At 40.8% G+C, this 15641-nt stretch overlaps 1 protein-coding gene across 3 annotated transcripts in view; it reads right to left on the bottom strand.

The window, feature by feature from the left end:
• Positions 1–2121: 2121 nt before the first annotated feature.
• The window catches only part of tasp1 (taspase, threonine aspartase, 1), a 29713-nt gene continuing 16193 nt past the window's right edge, over positions 2122–15641 (bottom strand). For all 3 annotated transcript variants that reach the window (XM_042226350.1, XM_005936320.3, XM_042226349.1), the window contains exons 11-14: positions 14607–14717; positions 11839–11946; positions 10483–10556; positions 2122–3534 (exon numbers count right to left, since the gene is read on the bottom strand). In XM_042226350.1, the coding sequence (XP_042082284.1) occupies positions 3442–3534; positions 10483–10556; positions 11839–11946; positions 14607–14717 (386 nt within the window). In that variant the 3' untranslated portion in view covers positions 2122–3441. The remainder of the gene's footprint in view (positions 3535–10482; positions 10557–11838; positions 11947–14606; positions 14718–15641) is intronic.

Here is a 15641-nt window from a genome sequence, read left to right as displayed (position 1 = left end):
TTTCTAATCTGGAATAGCTGATCTGGATCACGAGTTTGCTTATCTAGCAGCCACCTTCCCTCCACCTCCCAACCCCAACCTTCGCCAGCAATGCTTGTAACACAGGACGGGCCATTGGCACTCTGCCCGTCACAGGCTCTCATCTGTGGCACAGCGACACAGGAGGGAGTGGGTCATGGGGGCATAGGGGCGTAAGTGCCTGCTCGTACAGCTGAACAAACAGGTCGAGCAGATATGGAACTTCTGAGAACGGTGCCTTGCTCAACCCCTGCTGCGACGACATTGCTGAGAGGGCATGATCCTCGGCTATAGCATCTGAGGCAGAACGATGACAGAGCAACTTCATGAACACACATTTTGGGACACCTGCTCTTGTCTCATTCCCTCTATAGGTCAAAAGTAAATCCACATGCACGTGTCCATCCCACAGACACCTTCTACAAAACATACATGGAGTACGGTCTTCCAGTTACAGAGATGACACTGGAAGTGCCTTAAAGACATACAAGCTCTGTACTGGCAAAGTCTGGTCCACTTGAAGATCTGCTGGTTTGAACTGTGCACTGATCACAACTTTGCAGAGCTGATTTTTTAAGAGATGCACAATTTAAACAAACAAAAAAAAATATATGAGACAATAAATACATAAAAAAAAAAACAGCAAACGTAAAGTATTTGAAAAAGACAGAGTTCATTTTAAATCAATCGGATCTTAACAAAGAAATAATAATAATGCAAGTACCACACACAACATCTTTGAAATCAATATAGGAAACAAGGGAAATAAAAGCTGTGAGGTCTCAGTGAGTAAAACTATTGCAGAACTATTGAAACCGTGGCTCGTTTCTAAGGGAGCCACGTGCACTGCCTGGTTTCAACCCCCTCTGTGAATACGTGTTGATGTTAGACACTGGCACAAAGTAGCAAAAGCGGTGTCGACGGGATGGTGTCCCTGAGGTGGTGAAGGAGGGGAGTCAGCATGAGCACGGAAGCTGCAAGGCCATGACTCACTGTGACAGCACCGCTTGGCATGTGAGGACAGCAAGCCAGACAGGCAAGGCTGCTGCCTTTGATCTTTATTTGCTCCACCGTCTGTTTTGCATTTAAGAGCCTTGCTGAGCGCGAGGCACTGGATACACCTTGAATGGCTCAGGATCACGGACCACTTTTTAAAGACCCAGGATCCTTTTTCAAAGCTAAGGGGATTCAGGACGAAGAGGGATGATGTTTGAAGGCGAAGGTTTGGAGCTGAATGGGGCAGAGGGTCTCCCGGCAACACAGATTAGCTTTGATGAAAAGGGGGGCGCTCTGTAATAACACATGATCGAGCTGACGGACAATGTTGGGAGGGTGGGTGAGGGGAAAGGTAACACGTGTCCATTTGGATGGACTCTCGAGATGAAACTCAGGGTGAGGCAAGTGTGGAATAAAAACAAACACGCACAGCACCTCCCAAAGCAACCTCGCCATCCAACTCCTGCATATTATTCCACTTCACCAACATCTAATGACTGTAACCTGTTCCATGTGATTGGAAAACTGGCTGGGAAGCATTCCACAAGCAGGCACGGTGCACTGACAGGGAGGCATTTCTGCCTTCAAACAACAAATATATATTTATCTTCTTGAGCAGCTCTATTGCACATTCCTCCTAGACACTACAGTGACCACAATCCAGAGCGAGGGCTAGCACTTTGACGAACCCTGCCCCGGAGCCTGATACAAATCACATAAATAGCTTCTCTCTCCAATCAGAGGCTCGAAATGTTTATTTATGAGGGATCAAAACAATACAACTTAAGAAGAAAACACATTTTGAGAAACATTTAAAATGGAAAATTTCAATGCCTTCACCAACACAGATTTATTTTCTTCTTCTACTTTTTCTTTCCTCCTCCTGCAGATTTTCTGTTCCCATTTCAGTTACTTTCCAGCATGTAATTTATTCTCAGACTATACATTTTTGGGAGTCCACACTTTAGATTATATTTATTCTGTCTGCGAGGGCTTACACAAACTGCTCTCCAAATAGCAGTGAGCGTCTTATTTCGGAAAAAAGGTACGGCTGGGAGAATACGCCTCATGCCGTGGAGTTTAAAAGGACTCAAAGACAGACGCGGATACGTAGCAACATACATTTTATTTTACCTTCTGAGCACTTTAGAAAGCGGTGCACGTATGATTTACATAGCTTATACCATTTTATATTAGTTGCATTTTTTCAAGTAAACAATAAACAAGCTATACCGTGGTTTCACTGGGACTGAAAGTCTGAGCAAAGAAAAAAAGAAAAGAAGCAAAACCAGAGAAACCAAATATCCCAACAAAAGTTTCAATTCAGACAATTATTCTTTTCAAGTACAATTCTCGACAGCACCATTTCATGGGCTTGATGCATACATTAGTTTTTAACTGTACTTTGTTTTAGCAAGAAAATACACGTCTCTGTCACTGGGACTGTACAAATATAAACTGCGATTTCTATATGATGACTAACAGTCCTGTTTGGCGCTTGGGTCAAATGTTGCTGCCTGAGCACTATATATAGATATATATGTATATATAAGCATCACTCTGGAAGTGCATAGCTTCCTGCTTCTTGAGCATTTCTGCACATCAGAGAAAAGAAAGTGGCTTATTGTGGATTTTGCACATGCAGTATCTAAGTATTCACATTTAAAAAACAAAAATAAAGCAAAGCAAAGTCTATGGCTGAAACGGTTAGAAAGTTCATCAAAGATGCACATGATGCTACATTAAACAATACGCTGGAGGATTAATAAGAGCATGTGTGTACGAGTATGTGTGGAAGTTGTACGTGGAAAACTAAGTAGGCTTTGTGTCACCGTCCAACCCTTGCAGCTTTAATTCTTCATTCCTGATAACCTCAAGTCGCAGGCATTCCACTCGGTGCAATCTGACATCTTTTTAACATTGAAAAGTATTTGAAAAACGCAACAAGGTTTTGCATTTGAAATTCCTAAAAGTTTGAAAATAGTCACATCTGTTCAGTAATATAAAATAATATGAATATCCACCCTGTTTTGCCAAAAAAAACAAAATTATAGCTTATATACAAAAGGAAAGAAGCCACTTTTAGTTGAAAAACAGTAACGAAGAAAAGAACATAAAACGGCGCATCAAGGCAATGGTGCATCAAGTCTAGTCCAGGTGACACTGGAGAGCTCGGGGATAAATTGGCATAGAGTACATGCTGGAGGCAGACAGTGGCAAAGGGAAGTCCTGTAAGTGCACTAAGTAGAAGCCAACACTCCTCCCTCCTTCCTGGACACCTGTTTAAACAGCGAAACCTTATTACTTCTGGCATCACAAAGGCCATGGGGAGGTGAGGGTGGTGTGTGTGTGTGTGTATTTGAGGGTGGATGGAAGAGTTTATATTGGAGTATTGCTGAAGAAGCCCAGAAGGAAGGAAAACACGCTTCACTCCACTACACCCGTCAGCCGACACACCCCTCCCTCGATGGCCAAAGACTGTCCAGGAACTGTCCCAGGTGGCAATCTGGATATGTGTGTCTGCAGGCAGCAAAAGAAAACATTCACACAATGAGAAAAAGAAAAAGGCAGATCTATATGGAGAAAAAGAAATGCTGATAGGATTTAGATTTCTTAGATTCCTGTACAATCATCAAAGTTCAGTTCAATTGGCACCAAAGAACAACATAAGCTTTTTCAGGGCACTTTACAAACGAAGGTCTTCTAATACCGATTTCAGAGAAAAGCCCAACAATTTCCTCTGAGCCAGTATTTGGTGAGAGTGGCTTAGCACCGAGCTTAACTACTGCATCCCACTCAGTGAACTCCAAATCCAACACCAGCACCCAAACCCATTACGCCTGATGCTGCACAGCTCCCGGAGATTAGCGGCACAACCAAACCACACAACCACAATGAAGTTTTTAACTGCTTGGTGGGTAAACAGAAATGTTGAGAAAGTATCTACGTAAGAAGCTACTTTTGGATCATTCAAGGGGTCCCTACAGCAGATAGCTCTGCGTGTTTGATGTGACAGATCGCTGGATGCCCTTCCTGACACAATCCCAAAAGGAATTCGTGTCTCCTCCTGGGATCAAACCAAGGATCTTTCCCTTTTTAGGCAAATGTGTAAACCACTACATGAAAGGACACATCTAAGTAGAAGCTAGAAAAAATAAATACAATGCAATCAGAGGGAGCAAAAACACACACTACTACTGTGCCATCATGCATTTTTACCTTTGAAGTCCAAAGGTGCCAAGTCGGTGTTTGCAGAGACACAGAGTAAACGGAGAAAGAGAACAAACTGCTGGTGTTTTCTTTTTTTGAGTTTCTTTTCTTTCGTTTGAGCAAACACTGAAAAGGAGTAAGAAGAGGAGGGAAGGGGCAAACACAGCTGTGAAGACGGGAGTGATACTTCCACTGGGGGATCAAAGGTGACCGACACTCCCTGCGCCAATAATGGCTGTCATGCTCCTTCCTCTCTTCCCACGGAGGGTAACGCTGGCTCTAGCCTTAGGGGAATAATACAGCCACTTATTTACCGGGGCACTGAACTGGCCTGACATCTCTCTTTCAGTTCCAGGACTCTACTGGTCTTTTTCTGTGTAGCCAGCGACTATGGCCCAGAGCACCCTGAGGGCAACTGTCACTTCAATGGGACAACAGCCAGACAAGGCCACGCACACATGGTAACACTCTGAGGGGCCCATTCTGCCTCCAGTACACGTTTCTGGACTCATCTTCTTCCCTTCATTTTCTGAGGACAAGGTTAAGGAAAGCCCTAATTTAAATGGTTTTGAGTGAAGGTCTGTAGTGAGTTATAATAAACTAATGTTGACAAGCTAAATGTTTTCCTTCAGATGTTTGCATGCCAAGGAGAAAAAAACACGTCTTTATCTCACTGACTATACAGCTCAAACTGTGTGCAGTTACCTGCTAGCTTTCTCAATGCATATATCCGTGCATGTGTCTGACAATGATCTTGTGCCCTGCTCCCACTCCGATTCAAATTCGTGCCACATGTTAAGATCTTAATTTTGCTCTTAGCTGACAGAAAGGACAGCGCGACTTAGTCAGCAGGATAAGTCAAAGGCTCAGTAAACCAAACAAGTGAGTAATGACAGCACTGCAGGGCCAAGAGCACTGCATGTGTTTTACATGAACTGGGACAAAGTAGCGAGGATGCTTCAGGCTCAGAAATCACACAACAGATGTCCCGACACTTTGGTGGCACAAGTCGGACAAATAACGCTGCAGCCTTATGTGCAAACAATAAAAAGCTCACTCATATTTAAAAGGTCTCTCTCTATCTGGAGGAATAATCAAAAACTAAAAAGGTATAAATATTAGATTTTAAAAAGGGAGGTATGAATGAAAAAAATACACTACAACCTGTGAAGTGTGGAGAAACAACTGCAAACAGAAATACTGTAAATAAACAACCGTTCCACCTCGATGTTTGGTTAAATGCTTAACGGTTTATGGACTGGTACTTCAACTGCTCATTAATGCAAATACCTAATCAGCCAATCACATGGCATGCAGACATGGTCAAGGCGACCTGCTGAAATTCAAATTGAGCAGCAGAATGTTGACGAATGCAGAATGCAACGTGGTTTAAGTGACTTTGAATGTGCCATGTTTGCTGGTGCCAGACAGCCTGGCCTGCATTTCAGAAACTGCTGATGTGCTTGGATTTTCCCACATAGTTATCTCTAGGGTTGTCAGAGAATGGTCTGAAAAAGAGAAAACATCGTGTGAGCAGCAGTTCTTTGGGTAAAAAGGTCTCGTCGATGTCAGAAGCGAATAGTCAAACTGCTTCAAGCTGACCTAAGGCAACTGTAACTCAAATAACCACAACCAATGTATGCAGAAGAGCATCTTTGACTGCTGAACCTTGAAGCAGATGGGCTATAACAGCACAAGGCCACACTCGATGTCAATGCAATTAGCTAGGAACAGGAAACCAGGGCTAGAGATCACATGGGCTCACAAAAATGGAACAATAGAAGACTGAAAAAATGCTCTCTGATGAAAAATGTCCGGCATCTCGTTGAATCTACGCCACGAGGCCCTTTTGCCTTCAGACTTTTCATTGGCAAAAGTACCCAATGAAGTGGACGGTGAGTGTATACAGGCCTTTTCCAAACTTAGTGACTACCATCAGTTGAAAAAATACTCCTTATCACCTTGATAATAACTTATTTTAGTCTGCAGCAGTAATTTGACTCACAAGAACAAAAACAATACATTCTTTTAGCTATTATGCTCATTAATACAAATGCTAAGACTCAAACCTTGTCGCTGTGCTAGTCAATATCAGTGACCGATTCACTTCACAGCAACCGGTGATAACCAGTTTAATTAAAAACAGGAGCTTGTAACCGTGATTGTAACACCATCTGTTGGCGATCCCCAACATAACTTGTCTTCCAGTTTAGTTTGCAATGATTCCTTGATGCAAAACCCAGGCTTGCAAAAAGCAGCACAAGCTAAATATAAAAGCCAGACAGGTTAAAAGTAAAGCAATGAGATGTAGAATTATGTGACAGCGGGGCAGGACAGACAGAAAGAAAATGACAGCATGCAAACCTACAGTGAGCCTCTTGTCAGTTCGTTACCCTGTGACTAAAGCGACCACATGACAGGACTACGACTGAGTTAAAATATCACATGAAAAACACATTTCCATTGTATCTGTCAGAGAAAAACAACATTCTTTGGAGATATGAATGTGTTTAGGAGTGAGGAGAAGCCACTCATTAACACCACAGCATAGACCAAAGGGTAAATTTAGCTCTATGACTACGCTGTTGTTTTTCTCTTGTGGTTTCCACATTCTTTGAAAATATAAAAATAAATAACAAAAACAATCATATGCTATTTATTCTCCCTGCAAAATGGATAATAAAAACAGCATGTAACATAAGAAAAGACGTCTGTCGTGTAATACACAAAGCAGACAATAACCATAAGGCCTGAGTTGCACGCCATTTGATTGTGTCTGGCCTTAAAAATCTTTATAGTGGTAATGATGTCCACAAGGAGGAAACCGAGCCATATTCGCTGTGTTGTGGATCCTTTACTTCTCTTTCATCTGTCCAATCATGACAATCATCATATAACAATGGTCCGTTTCAGAAGTACCGCCACTGGCTTGTCCGTGCAGTTTTGTGTGTTTCTGTAAAACACAGCTTGATGTTCTGATGTCTATCCAATGCAAACAAAGGTGAGTGTTTGAATAAAACCAGATGCTCTCACTCTTCTGCACCGCTGCCATTTCACAGTCTAACGTCTAAAAGATTAGGACGCAGACTCGACTTTCCTTAGAAACAACATCTGACTGAGAAGAAAGAAAAACCGGAGCAGAGTTTCCAGCAGTGTCAAACAATCTGGCCTGAGATTTTTTTTGACTGGCCTGCAGCAATTCAATCTAGATATTGATCGGTCATAAAAAATACATGCATGTAAATCTCACTAAAACACTGTAAAAGAATAGAAATCCAACCTGACCTCTGGCCTAAATACTCCTGCTCAGCTCTTTCATGTTCTTATCATGGAAAAGCAGCGGTAGATGGACTCTGGGTGGTTTGAAATGCCCAGCGAATAGGAATGGGAGGAATGTCTGCTGAACAGCAGCTGAGTCAGTGTAAGGCTGTGACTCTTTATGCTTAGAAAACAGGCAACCAAATGCACAGAAAATTGGCTTAAACTCAGAAACGTTAGGCCAGCCGACTAAAATCAAATCAAAATATGACTCCATACAACTGATTTTCTTTATAACAGATTTACAGCAACACAGTCAGCCAAATCTTCACTAGAGGCACTCATTCCCTGTTACTTGCTCTGCTCCTGGTGCTAAAGAGCAAGATTTAGACTCTAAGACTAAGGCTTTGCATTATACTTGCTTCCCCTAGCCAATTTTATTTGAAAATGCCATTACTATGCAGATAACACCCTACTGTATTTATCTATGAAGTCAAATGCTACAAATACATTAGTTAAAGTACGGGCAACTCTTAAAGGCATAAAGACCTGAATGATGTTTAATTTTCTGCTTTCAAATTCAGACAAAAGTTATCAGACTTGGCCTTCTAACCTGGTTCTTAATTCTTGATAGCTTGACCTTAGCCTTCCATATTAGTGTGAGGCGCTTTGGAGCATTTTTGATGAGGATATATCCTATAACAGTCCCATTAAACAAATACACTGGACTGCCTTCCTCCATCTGCTCTCTACTGCTAAAATTAGAAACATCCTGTTCGGTCCAAAGGTTTAAAATTCTAAACTGGACTACTGTAATGCATTATTAGGCAAAAGTACTCAGCAGGACGTGAAAAGGAAATCATATTTCTCCCATATTAGCTTCTCTCAATTGGCTCCTTGATAAATCCAAAATACTATTAAAATTAAAAAATTTCTTCTTACAAAGTAAGACCTAAACTGAACTGAATACTCCCTCTCAAGATGACGTATGTCCCCCAAACTCATAGCCTATTCTCTTCTGCTTCCTGCCTGTTAGCCAGAATCATCACAGGTCTGCCGTAAAGACACGCAGGTGGCACTTCCTGTGCCTCCATACTCTAGAGACCACAGGAGACACGACTGGAGCCCGGCAGCATTAAAGTGCTCCTCTTTGGCTCTGTTCTCAGTAGGCATAAAGGACAGGATAGCCACATTGCTCTGGTATGCAGATGGTCAGGCACAGAGACACATCATAACTTCAGTTTCACAACAACAAGCTACTCAGTCTCTGTTAGAGCCGTGTGAGATTTGGTGGAGCAGCTGTCTTCTTGGCTGCACTCTCCAATATCACTGTATCACCAATCGCCCCACAAGAGGAAGTGGATACCCTCCCCCAAGAGACCCAGAAACCACTACTGACAGATGATATTTCTGGATCTCCACCCACTGAGCACAAGCACTTTACAAAGAACATTTTTGCATGCATATCTCAATGGAGTGATGCTTGGTGACTTCACCACAGTAGATTTTAAAGCTACTTGAGTGCTTCTTTGGGACCCAGACCCTAGACGTTTCTGCTGTTTAGATTAAAGGGTAGCCTACAAATGCTCTTCCCGAGCACACTGCACTACTTCGAACTCTGTCAACAGAGCAGCTTGAGCCAAAGGGGCAAAAAGAAAATGTGTGGAACAGTAAAAGACCACCACATTTGAATCCTGCTTTCATGACACTAGCTGTCTTGGGAATCAAATTCTTCTCTATTATCTGGTTAATATCAAAACATATTGTGCTTCAGTAGTCACATGATGATTTAATGCCTCCTACCTGTCACTGACATTAAAAAAATAGCAGCAGATGGATTTTGATGTTGTACTTTATTTATGGCTGAATCATTCACAAATGATTATGGAACTGACATTTTGCTGTAGCAGCAGTAAACCCACCCCACATGTTAACTTTATGTGAGTGTGTGGGGCGGAGGGAGAGCGGGTGGAGGACTGCAAATTGAACATAACAAAGCAAACAAAACAGAGTTACAAACAGGGACTTTATGTTCACTGTCCTCTGCTTACCTCTCTCTATTGGCACTGCCATGACAGGACAGCGTGCAAGCTCACATTCCATCCCAGAGCCCCATGCACAGAGCACATCTGACAAATATGCAGATTGATACTGATATCCCCAGTGGCGCATGACTTTCTGTAAACTTTATGGTACTTTAAGACCAGGTAGTGGCCACAGAGAGAGGGTGATGAGAGAGGCAGACCACGAGAGAGAGAAATAAAGGGAAAGAAAGAGAGAGAGAGAGAGGGTGGAAAAGACGGGTGAGTGAGGTGGAGCCAGGGGACACAGGACAAACACTTTGAAATCTGAACCAGACTTCAACAACAGTGCCCTCTCTTCATACAGAGTGACAAAGATACATTAGCCAAACAAATCAGTGCGAGCTGAGACTCCACTTAGAGCCAGGAGACCAGGCCACTGGCCCCTACTGCTTAAGAAACCACAGCATTTATGTAAAACAATATCTTAAAAAGGCTCAGAGATGCCTTTTTTAAATATCATTCTACGACAGCAGACATAAAAGTGACATTTATTACCCAGTATACCATACCAATACACAATGCACCCCACCGCAAAAAAAAGAAAAGAAAAAGTTTTTTGTTTTTCATAAGAAATTAAATAAAAAGTGCTCGGCTAAAATACAAAAATATGCTTCATTTCATTCACTCAACTCATAAAGCACTGGACCCTCTTGAGGGAGGAGGGTGAACCCATGTGGCTCCTGTTTAGTGAACGTGGGCAAAAGTTCCCATCACAATGCACATGCACAGGACCGAAGCATATTCCACAAACTACCAAAAAATCTTTGAACTGAAAGCTAAAAAAGGAGACAAGCTATTTAAAGCCAGCTTTAAGCCTTTGGCATTGGTCAAAGATGCAACCATTGTAAGCTCACTTTAAAACTGTATTTAATTATAATATATTTCAGTTTAGTTGGTTGGCTAATTCAAATCTCACCTTTGCTTTGCTGTCTTGGGCAGACATGTAGCCAACACACATGCTCTCTGTGGTGTGACTCCACAGGAACTCCACTGTAAATAAAGACAGATACAGGTTACAAACACCAAGTCTTCATACACAAATATCCATACACAGATTTAGCAGCCGGAGCAAAGGTTTGATAGAAACAGGAAACCATACAGAACGAAAGGTTCGATTTCCTAAAGCGAACAGAAATGAGTAATCCTGCCGAAGAAGAACATCAGGCGGGTGAGCCAGTGGACTTAGCACCGAACATGCCCATTACAATGAAAATATATGACTGGCAGTTGTGACATAATTGCACAGAATAGCAGAACTTGAGAGGTGAAATGTAAACTCAATTACTGCACCAAAAGGATGTGGTCGACATGATGTTTATTCATGTAAATCAACAGCAATCTGTGGTAGGTGACACAGCACAAAAGCTGCGCTACGTACACAACATCAAAACGGGGTCTGCACATCATTCAGTGTCAATTGAAAATATTTTATTATCCATGCAGACTTAATGTTTTATGTTGCACTCCATGATTTGGAGTTAAAACAAAAGATTTATGAAAACATAAAGAGCCCAAACTTTGAACTGGACACAATGAGCACTGAGGTCAACTCCACAATAGTAGAAATCCAGAAAGTAGGATCATTCTCCTAAGCTCTGGGCAGAGAAACCAAATCTATCAATACAATCAGTTGGCAGTATTCAGAAGGCCTCCACTTCTCTGAAGATTAGTGGTTGATTCCATAGTGGGAGGTCTCTGCTTAAATCTGAGATGAAGGGTGTGAAACCAAAGCCTGATTGTGCAAGTTAAAACACAGACCACCTGCCAGGAAAGCCACAGTGCCTTCTCTTCTGTCTTAACATCTCACTAATAAATCAAGCAGTCACCCTATGTCTGTGCTTTCTTCACATTTCTCAACGACACTTCATCCTAACCACTTCACTCTTGGTGGGTGCACTGCAAGGAACCCAAAGAATTGCAGTGTCGAGTTTGAAGTCTGGATCAAAGTTGTCTTTTTCTTGTTTTTGTACTTTCATAACTACTGCAGTCATGTGCGGCATTTAGGGAACAGCTGTAAATTAAATTCCAGCTGCCAATCAAATAAATGTACCGGTAATGTAAATTTCTGTAATGATGCCGTCGCAGGCACGGAGGAGATGGACTGGACATCAGTGTTACTACCGTCTGCTTGGATTTAAAGTTTTTATATATGGCTCACGAACCATCTGATGCTGGCAGCTGCCACGAAAAGAGACGACTTTTGTCTGTTTATCTATTTTATTACCAACCTGTCAATTTAACCAGCCAAGTCTTGAAATTATTAACATCTTACCCAGTATACCCTGAAAATTTTGAGACGGCTGAGCCTCCACACATCTGCAACATCGCAAGACAATTACTCCCCCCAAAACACGATCTTCACTGGCCAGAATGGGTGAACCTGGACACAGAGGAAAAACAATACATTTAAGATGATTGAAAATGGCATACGTGTTTAAAAAAAGGAAAAGAAAGGTTCTCTTTAATCAATAATGTCTCATACTTTTTTCGTTTTCCAACCCTAAAACATAAAACCAAGCATAGCATGATATAATTAGGCAATACACAACCTTTGATGTACGAGCAACAAAACTTTCCAATCCAATTCTCTCCCTTTATATCCAAATTATACAAATTGAAATAATTACATCAGTTTTATCAGGATTTAACCCAGAAATAGTGAATAACAGGTGGTGTCATTTTAACTCTACATACTGTATGTACTGTTATAACACAAGGTTTCATTTTAAGATCTAAATAATGCTCAAATATGTTTCAGCTGACTTTAATAACACATAAAGAAAGGGCCGTTCTTGCTCCCTGACTAAATTCCAGGAGAGACAAACTTCAATGAGGTGTTGTGTATACAGAAAAACTTGGACGCGGCCATTAGCCTAGCGCAATAAAAGAAGAAAGGGCTCGGTTTGGAAAAAAACAATCTATAAACAGCTATAGCATGACTTGAAATGTCTCAACACAGCAATGAGCAAAGGAAAACAGGACTATTTGGTGCAACTGATATAAATATTGTTGTGTCTGCATACCATTGTTCTTTTGTTGCATTTCACTCAGATTTTGGTTCCATGTCGTAATGTTCCCTTCACTCTATAAAACACTATGTGTGTGTGTGTGTGTGTGTCTGTGTTTGTGTAGCTTGGACAGCGTTCACACACAAGAACAGATATTTGTTCTACATTTTCAAAAAGACAAAATATTCCATCAAAAACTCCATTATTTAGCCTGCAGCAAGAATTTAACAATAAATAAACAGAAATGAACATTTTTGAAATATCACCCCATTTGATATGTACTTGGCAGGTGTGTCTATGGCACTACAATCTTTTATTAGCATTAAACAAAAATATTTTTTTAAAGTGTTTAAAAGTGTTTTATTCTGTAGACCAGCAGACCGGTACCGGTCCAGGGCCTGGGGGTTGGGGACCGCTGCTATAGACTGAATCACCTGACATTGCCGTGTTCTATCTACGGTTTTGTGCAAACGTTTTGAGTCACCATCATGTTTTAAATATGGCTGTAAAACACAAAACTCACTCTCCCTTTTCTGACACTTCATACACTGAACCAGAAATGTAACATTTCATAAGACCTGTTATCACTGATTTTCAGTCCACTTCTTGCAGATTTTCAGTTTTTCTCCCCGTTTCCCTTCATTAAGAATGGCTTCTTGACAACCACCCTTCCACTGAGACGATTTCTGATGAGGCTTTGGTGAACAGTAGATGGATCAGCTGTTAGTCAGATGTATCCCTCAGGTCCTGTGTCAGGTCTGTGTTGGATTTTTTCCTGTTTCTTACTTTCAGATGCTGTTCATTTGCTATAGATACTGTTTTTTTAGACCTGCCACTTCTTTTGTCTTTCTTTTCACTTTTCTTTTGTAACCCACTTGACGAGTTTCATCAAAATTTTTAACGGCACACTGCACACCACGCTGAGATATGCCAAGGTTTGGGTATATAACTCTTTGGAAATTACCTTTTTGGTACAAAAAAAAACTTTTTTATGCCTGTTAAACTATGTTAGATTTGGGATTTTGCATCTATTCAACTAAAGAAATGGGAACAAATGATGTGTTTTTGCCCAAAAATACTATTTAAAATTGCTCATCCCTTAATAACTTCCATGGCTTAACAAACAAACAAAACATTCCTCTGAAAATGGTCACATACAAGAACGAAGAGAGTGAAAAATCAGGATCTTAACCTTAACCAGGCAACATTTAAAAACTGCAAGAAAATGCAAATCAAAATCAAACCGCAGTGTCCAGGGCGAAAGTCCTGTTTGATCCATTTATCCAACAGGAACATGCTGAGTTTGTCAGTCTTTATACTCATTGTCCCACTGCTGCATAAATCACATTTTTGTATTTGACACAAACCTATGACATCTTAACAATGCAACGGGTAAATTGCAATGACTGTACAGAAGCAACATTAATATGATGTTGTGGGAATATTAATAACATAACAACATTCCTGTCTCATTCCTACTGTTAACATGCGTTCTGCAAAGACAGGATTTGCACAGCTTTGTTTGAATAAATTGAGACGGACAAAGCCAAATTGAGACGGACTTCTAAAGAAGGCCGGAACAAGGCAGAAACCACCACATGTTTCCATATGTCCTTTTTCCCTCTGCTCTGAACTATCCCAGTGGTCATTCACAGGCACAGCAAACACAGTTAACAAGGCTTTCAAAAACTGACCACTTCTGAGAATAAGTCAAAAAACAAAAAAAAAAAGCTCTTCATATAAACCTATAAACTTTCAACAAAACAAGCATGTCTTCCAAAATTATCTGTGGCTGTCAGCTATGATGTGTGCACCATTTGAAGGCCCTTTTTAAACAGTGAAAAGGAACCATAAATCAAAAGCTGTCTCTGATTCTATAATTTCCAACGTTTCCAGTTGTTCTCTCATTTCTTATGTTATGCAACATCTGTTTGTATAATTCTCTCCACGTGTTTCTCACAAACACGTTCTTGGCTGACAAATCTGTGTGTATGGAAAAGAGCGGTAATCAGGCTACATGTGTGTGACTCACTGATGAACTTGTTTTGCATAGCCTCCAGCAGGGCTTGGTGGGCATCTTCAGACTGCATGGCAGCAGAGCATTCCCGTGCCAGCATGGTGCGAATCAGATGCTCCCCGCAGCCTGGCAAAAGACACAAAATGACACACATAATAAACAGAGTTAACTTTTAGAGACTTTTGGCACATCTAGACTAAACAACTTCCTTTCAAATCCAAAGCACGTGAAAGTCTTAAAAAAGTCTTTTAAAACTTGTAAAAAAAAAATCTTTATTTATTATTATATATTATTTATCTGATTATTAGATATATAATGGAAGCCATTCTAAAAATCAAAGGGTTAAGTTTTGTTTATTGAGTTCAAATAAAAATAAAAATGATAATGCAATCCTTTGGCATATTCTCACAAGTGTAATTAGGCAGTTTTTATTTCAGGTAATACTGAAATCACTTCCAAAGTACAGCTGCCTTGCTCAAGGGTACACTGACGGTGATTACAAAGAGAGGGTTTTTGTTTCAGTTTTCCCTGCCTTGATCCCAGCTAGTTTTGGAGCTTTAAAACTGCCAAACACCCAGTATTAATTCCCCCTCTGTAAATCCTGTGCTGTAGCTGGCTCTCGGCACAACTGCAGGGTGTGCAGAGAGCCGTACTTCTATCGTCATGACACATTTCCGCATCATTTTTATTTAAACAGGTTTAGAATTTCCATGTTACTGTAATATGCATTTTTAGAAACAAGATTTTCCAAGTTTGTCTAAGGAAAAGAAACTATTTTTGATCAGATCACTGTTTAATATTTATAAAAGCAGTGTAGTGACTGCATGTACAACTAAATAGAAATAATAATAATAATAATTTTAGAGTACACAGAAATAAAACTGCAGTATAGAGGTTGTTTGCTATAAGAAAAACCTAACCCCGCTAACCCTGCTAGCTCCAATTGATTGTGGTAGCCACCTGAATCTGTCTGATGTGCTTCCTTCATGGTGCATGCGGTAAATACTCCAAGGAGAGAAACAAAGCATTTTGTTAAGAATTCAGGGAAAC

The sequence above is a fragment of the Haplochromis burtoni genome, unplaced genomic scaffold (assembly GCF_018398535.1).
Source record: "Haplochromis burtoni strain Fernald_Lab_line unplaced genomic scaffold, NCSU_Asbu1 Contig_207, whole genome shotgun sequence".
Taxonomy (NCBI): domain Eukaryota; kingdom Metazoa; phylum Chordata; class Actinopteri; order Cichliformes; family Cichlidae; genus Haplochromis; species Haplochromis burtoni.
Note: the sequence above shows the minus strand (reverse complement) of the source record. Positions and strands in the feature narration are given on the sequence as shown.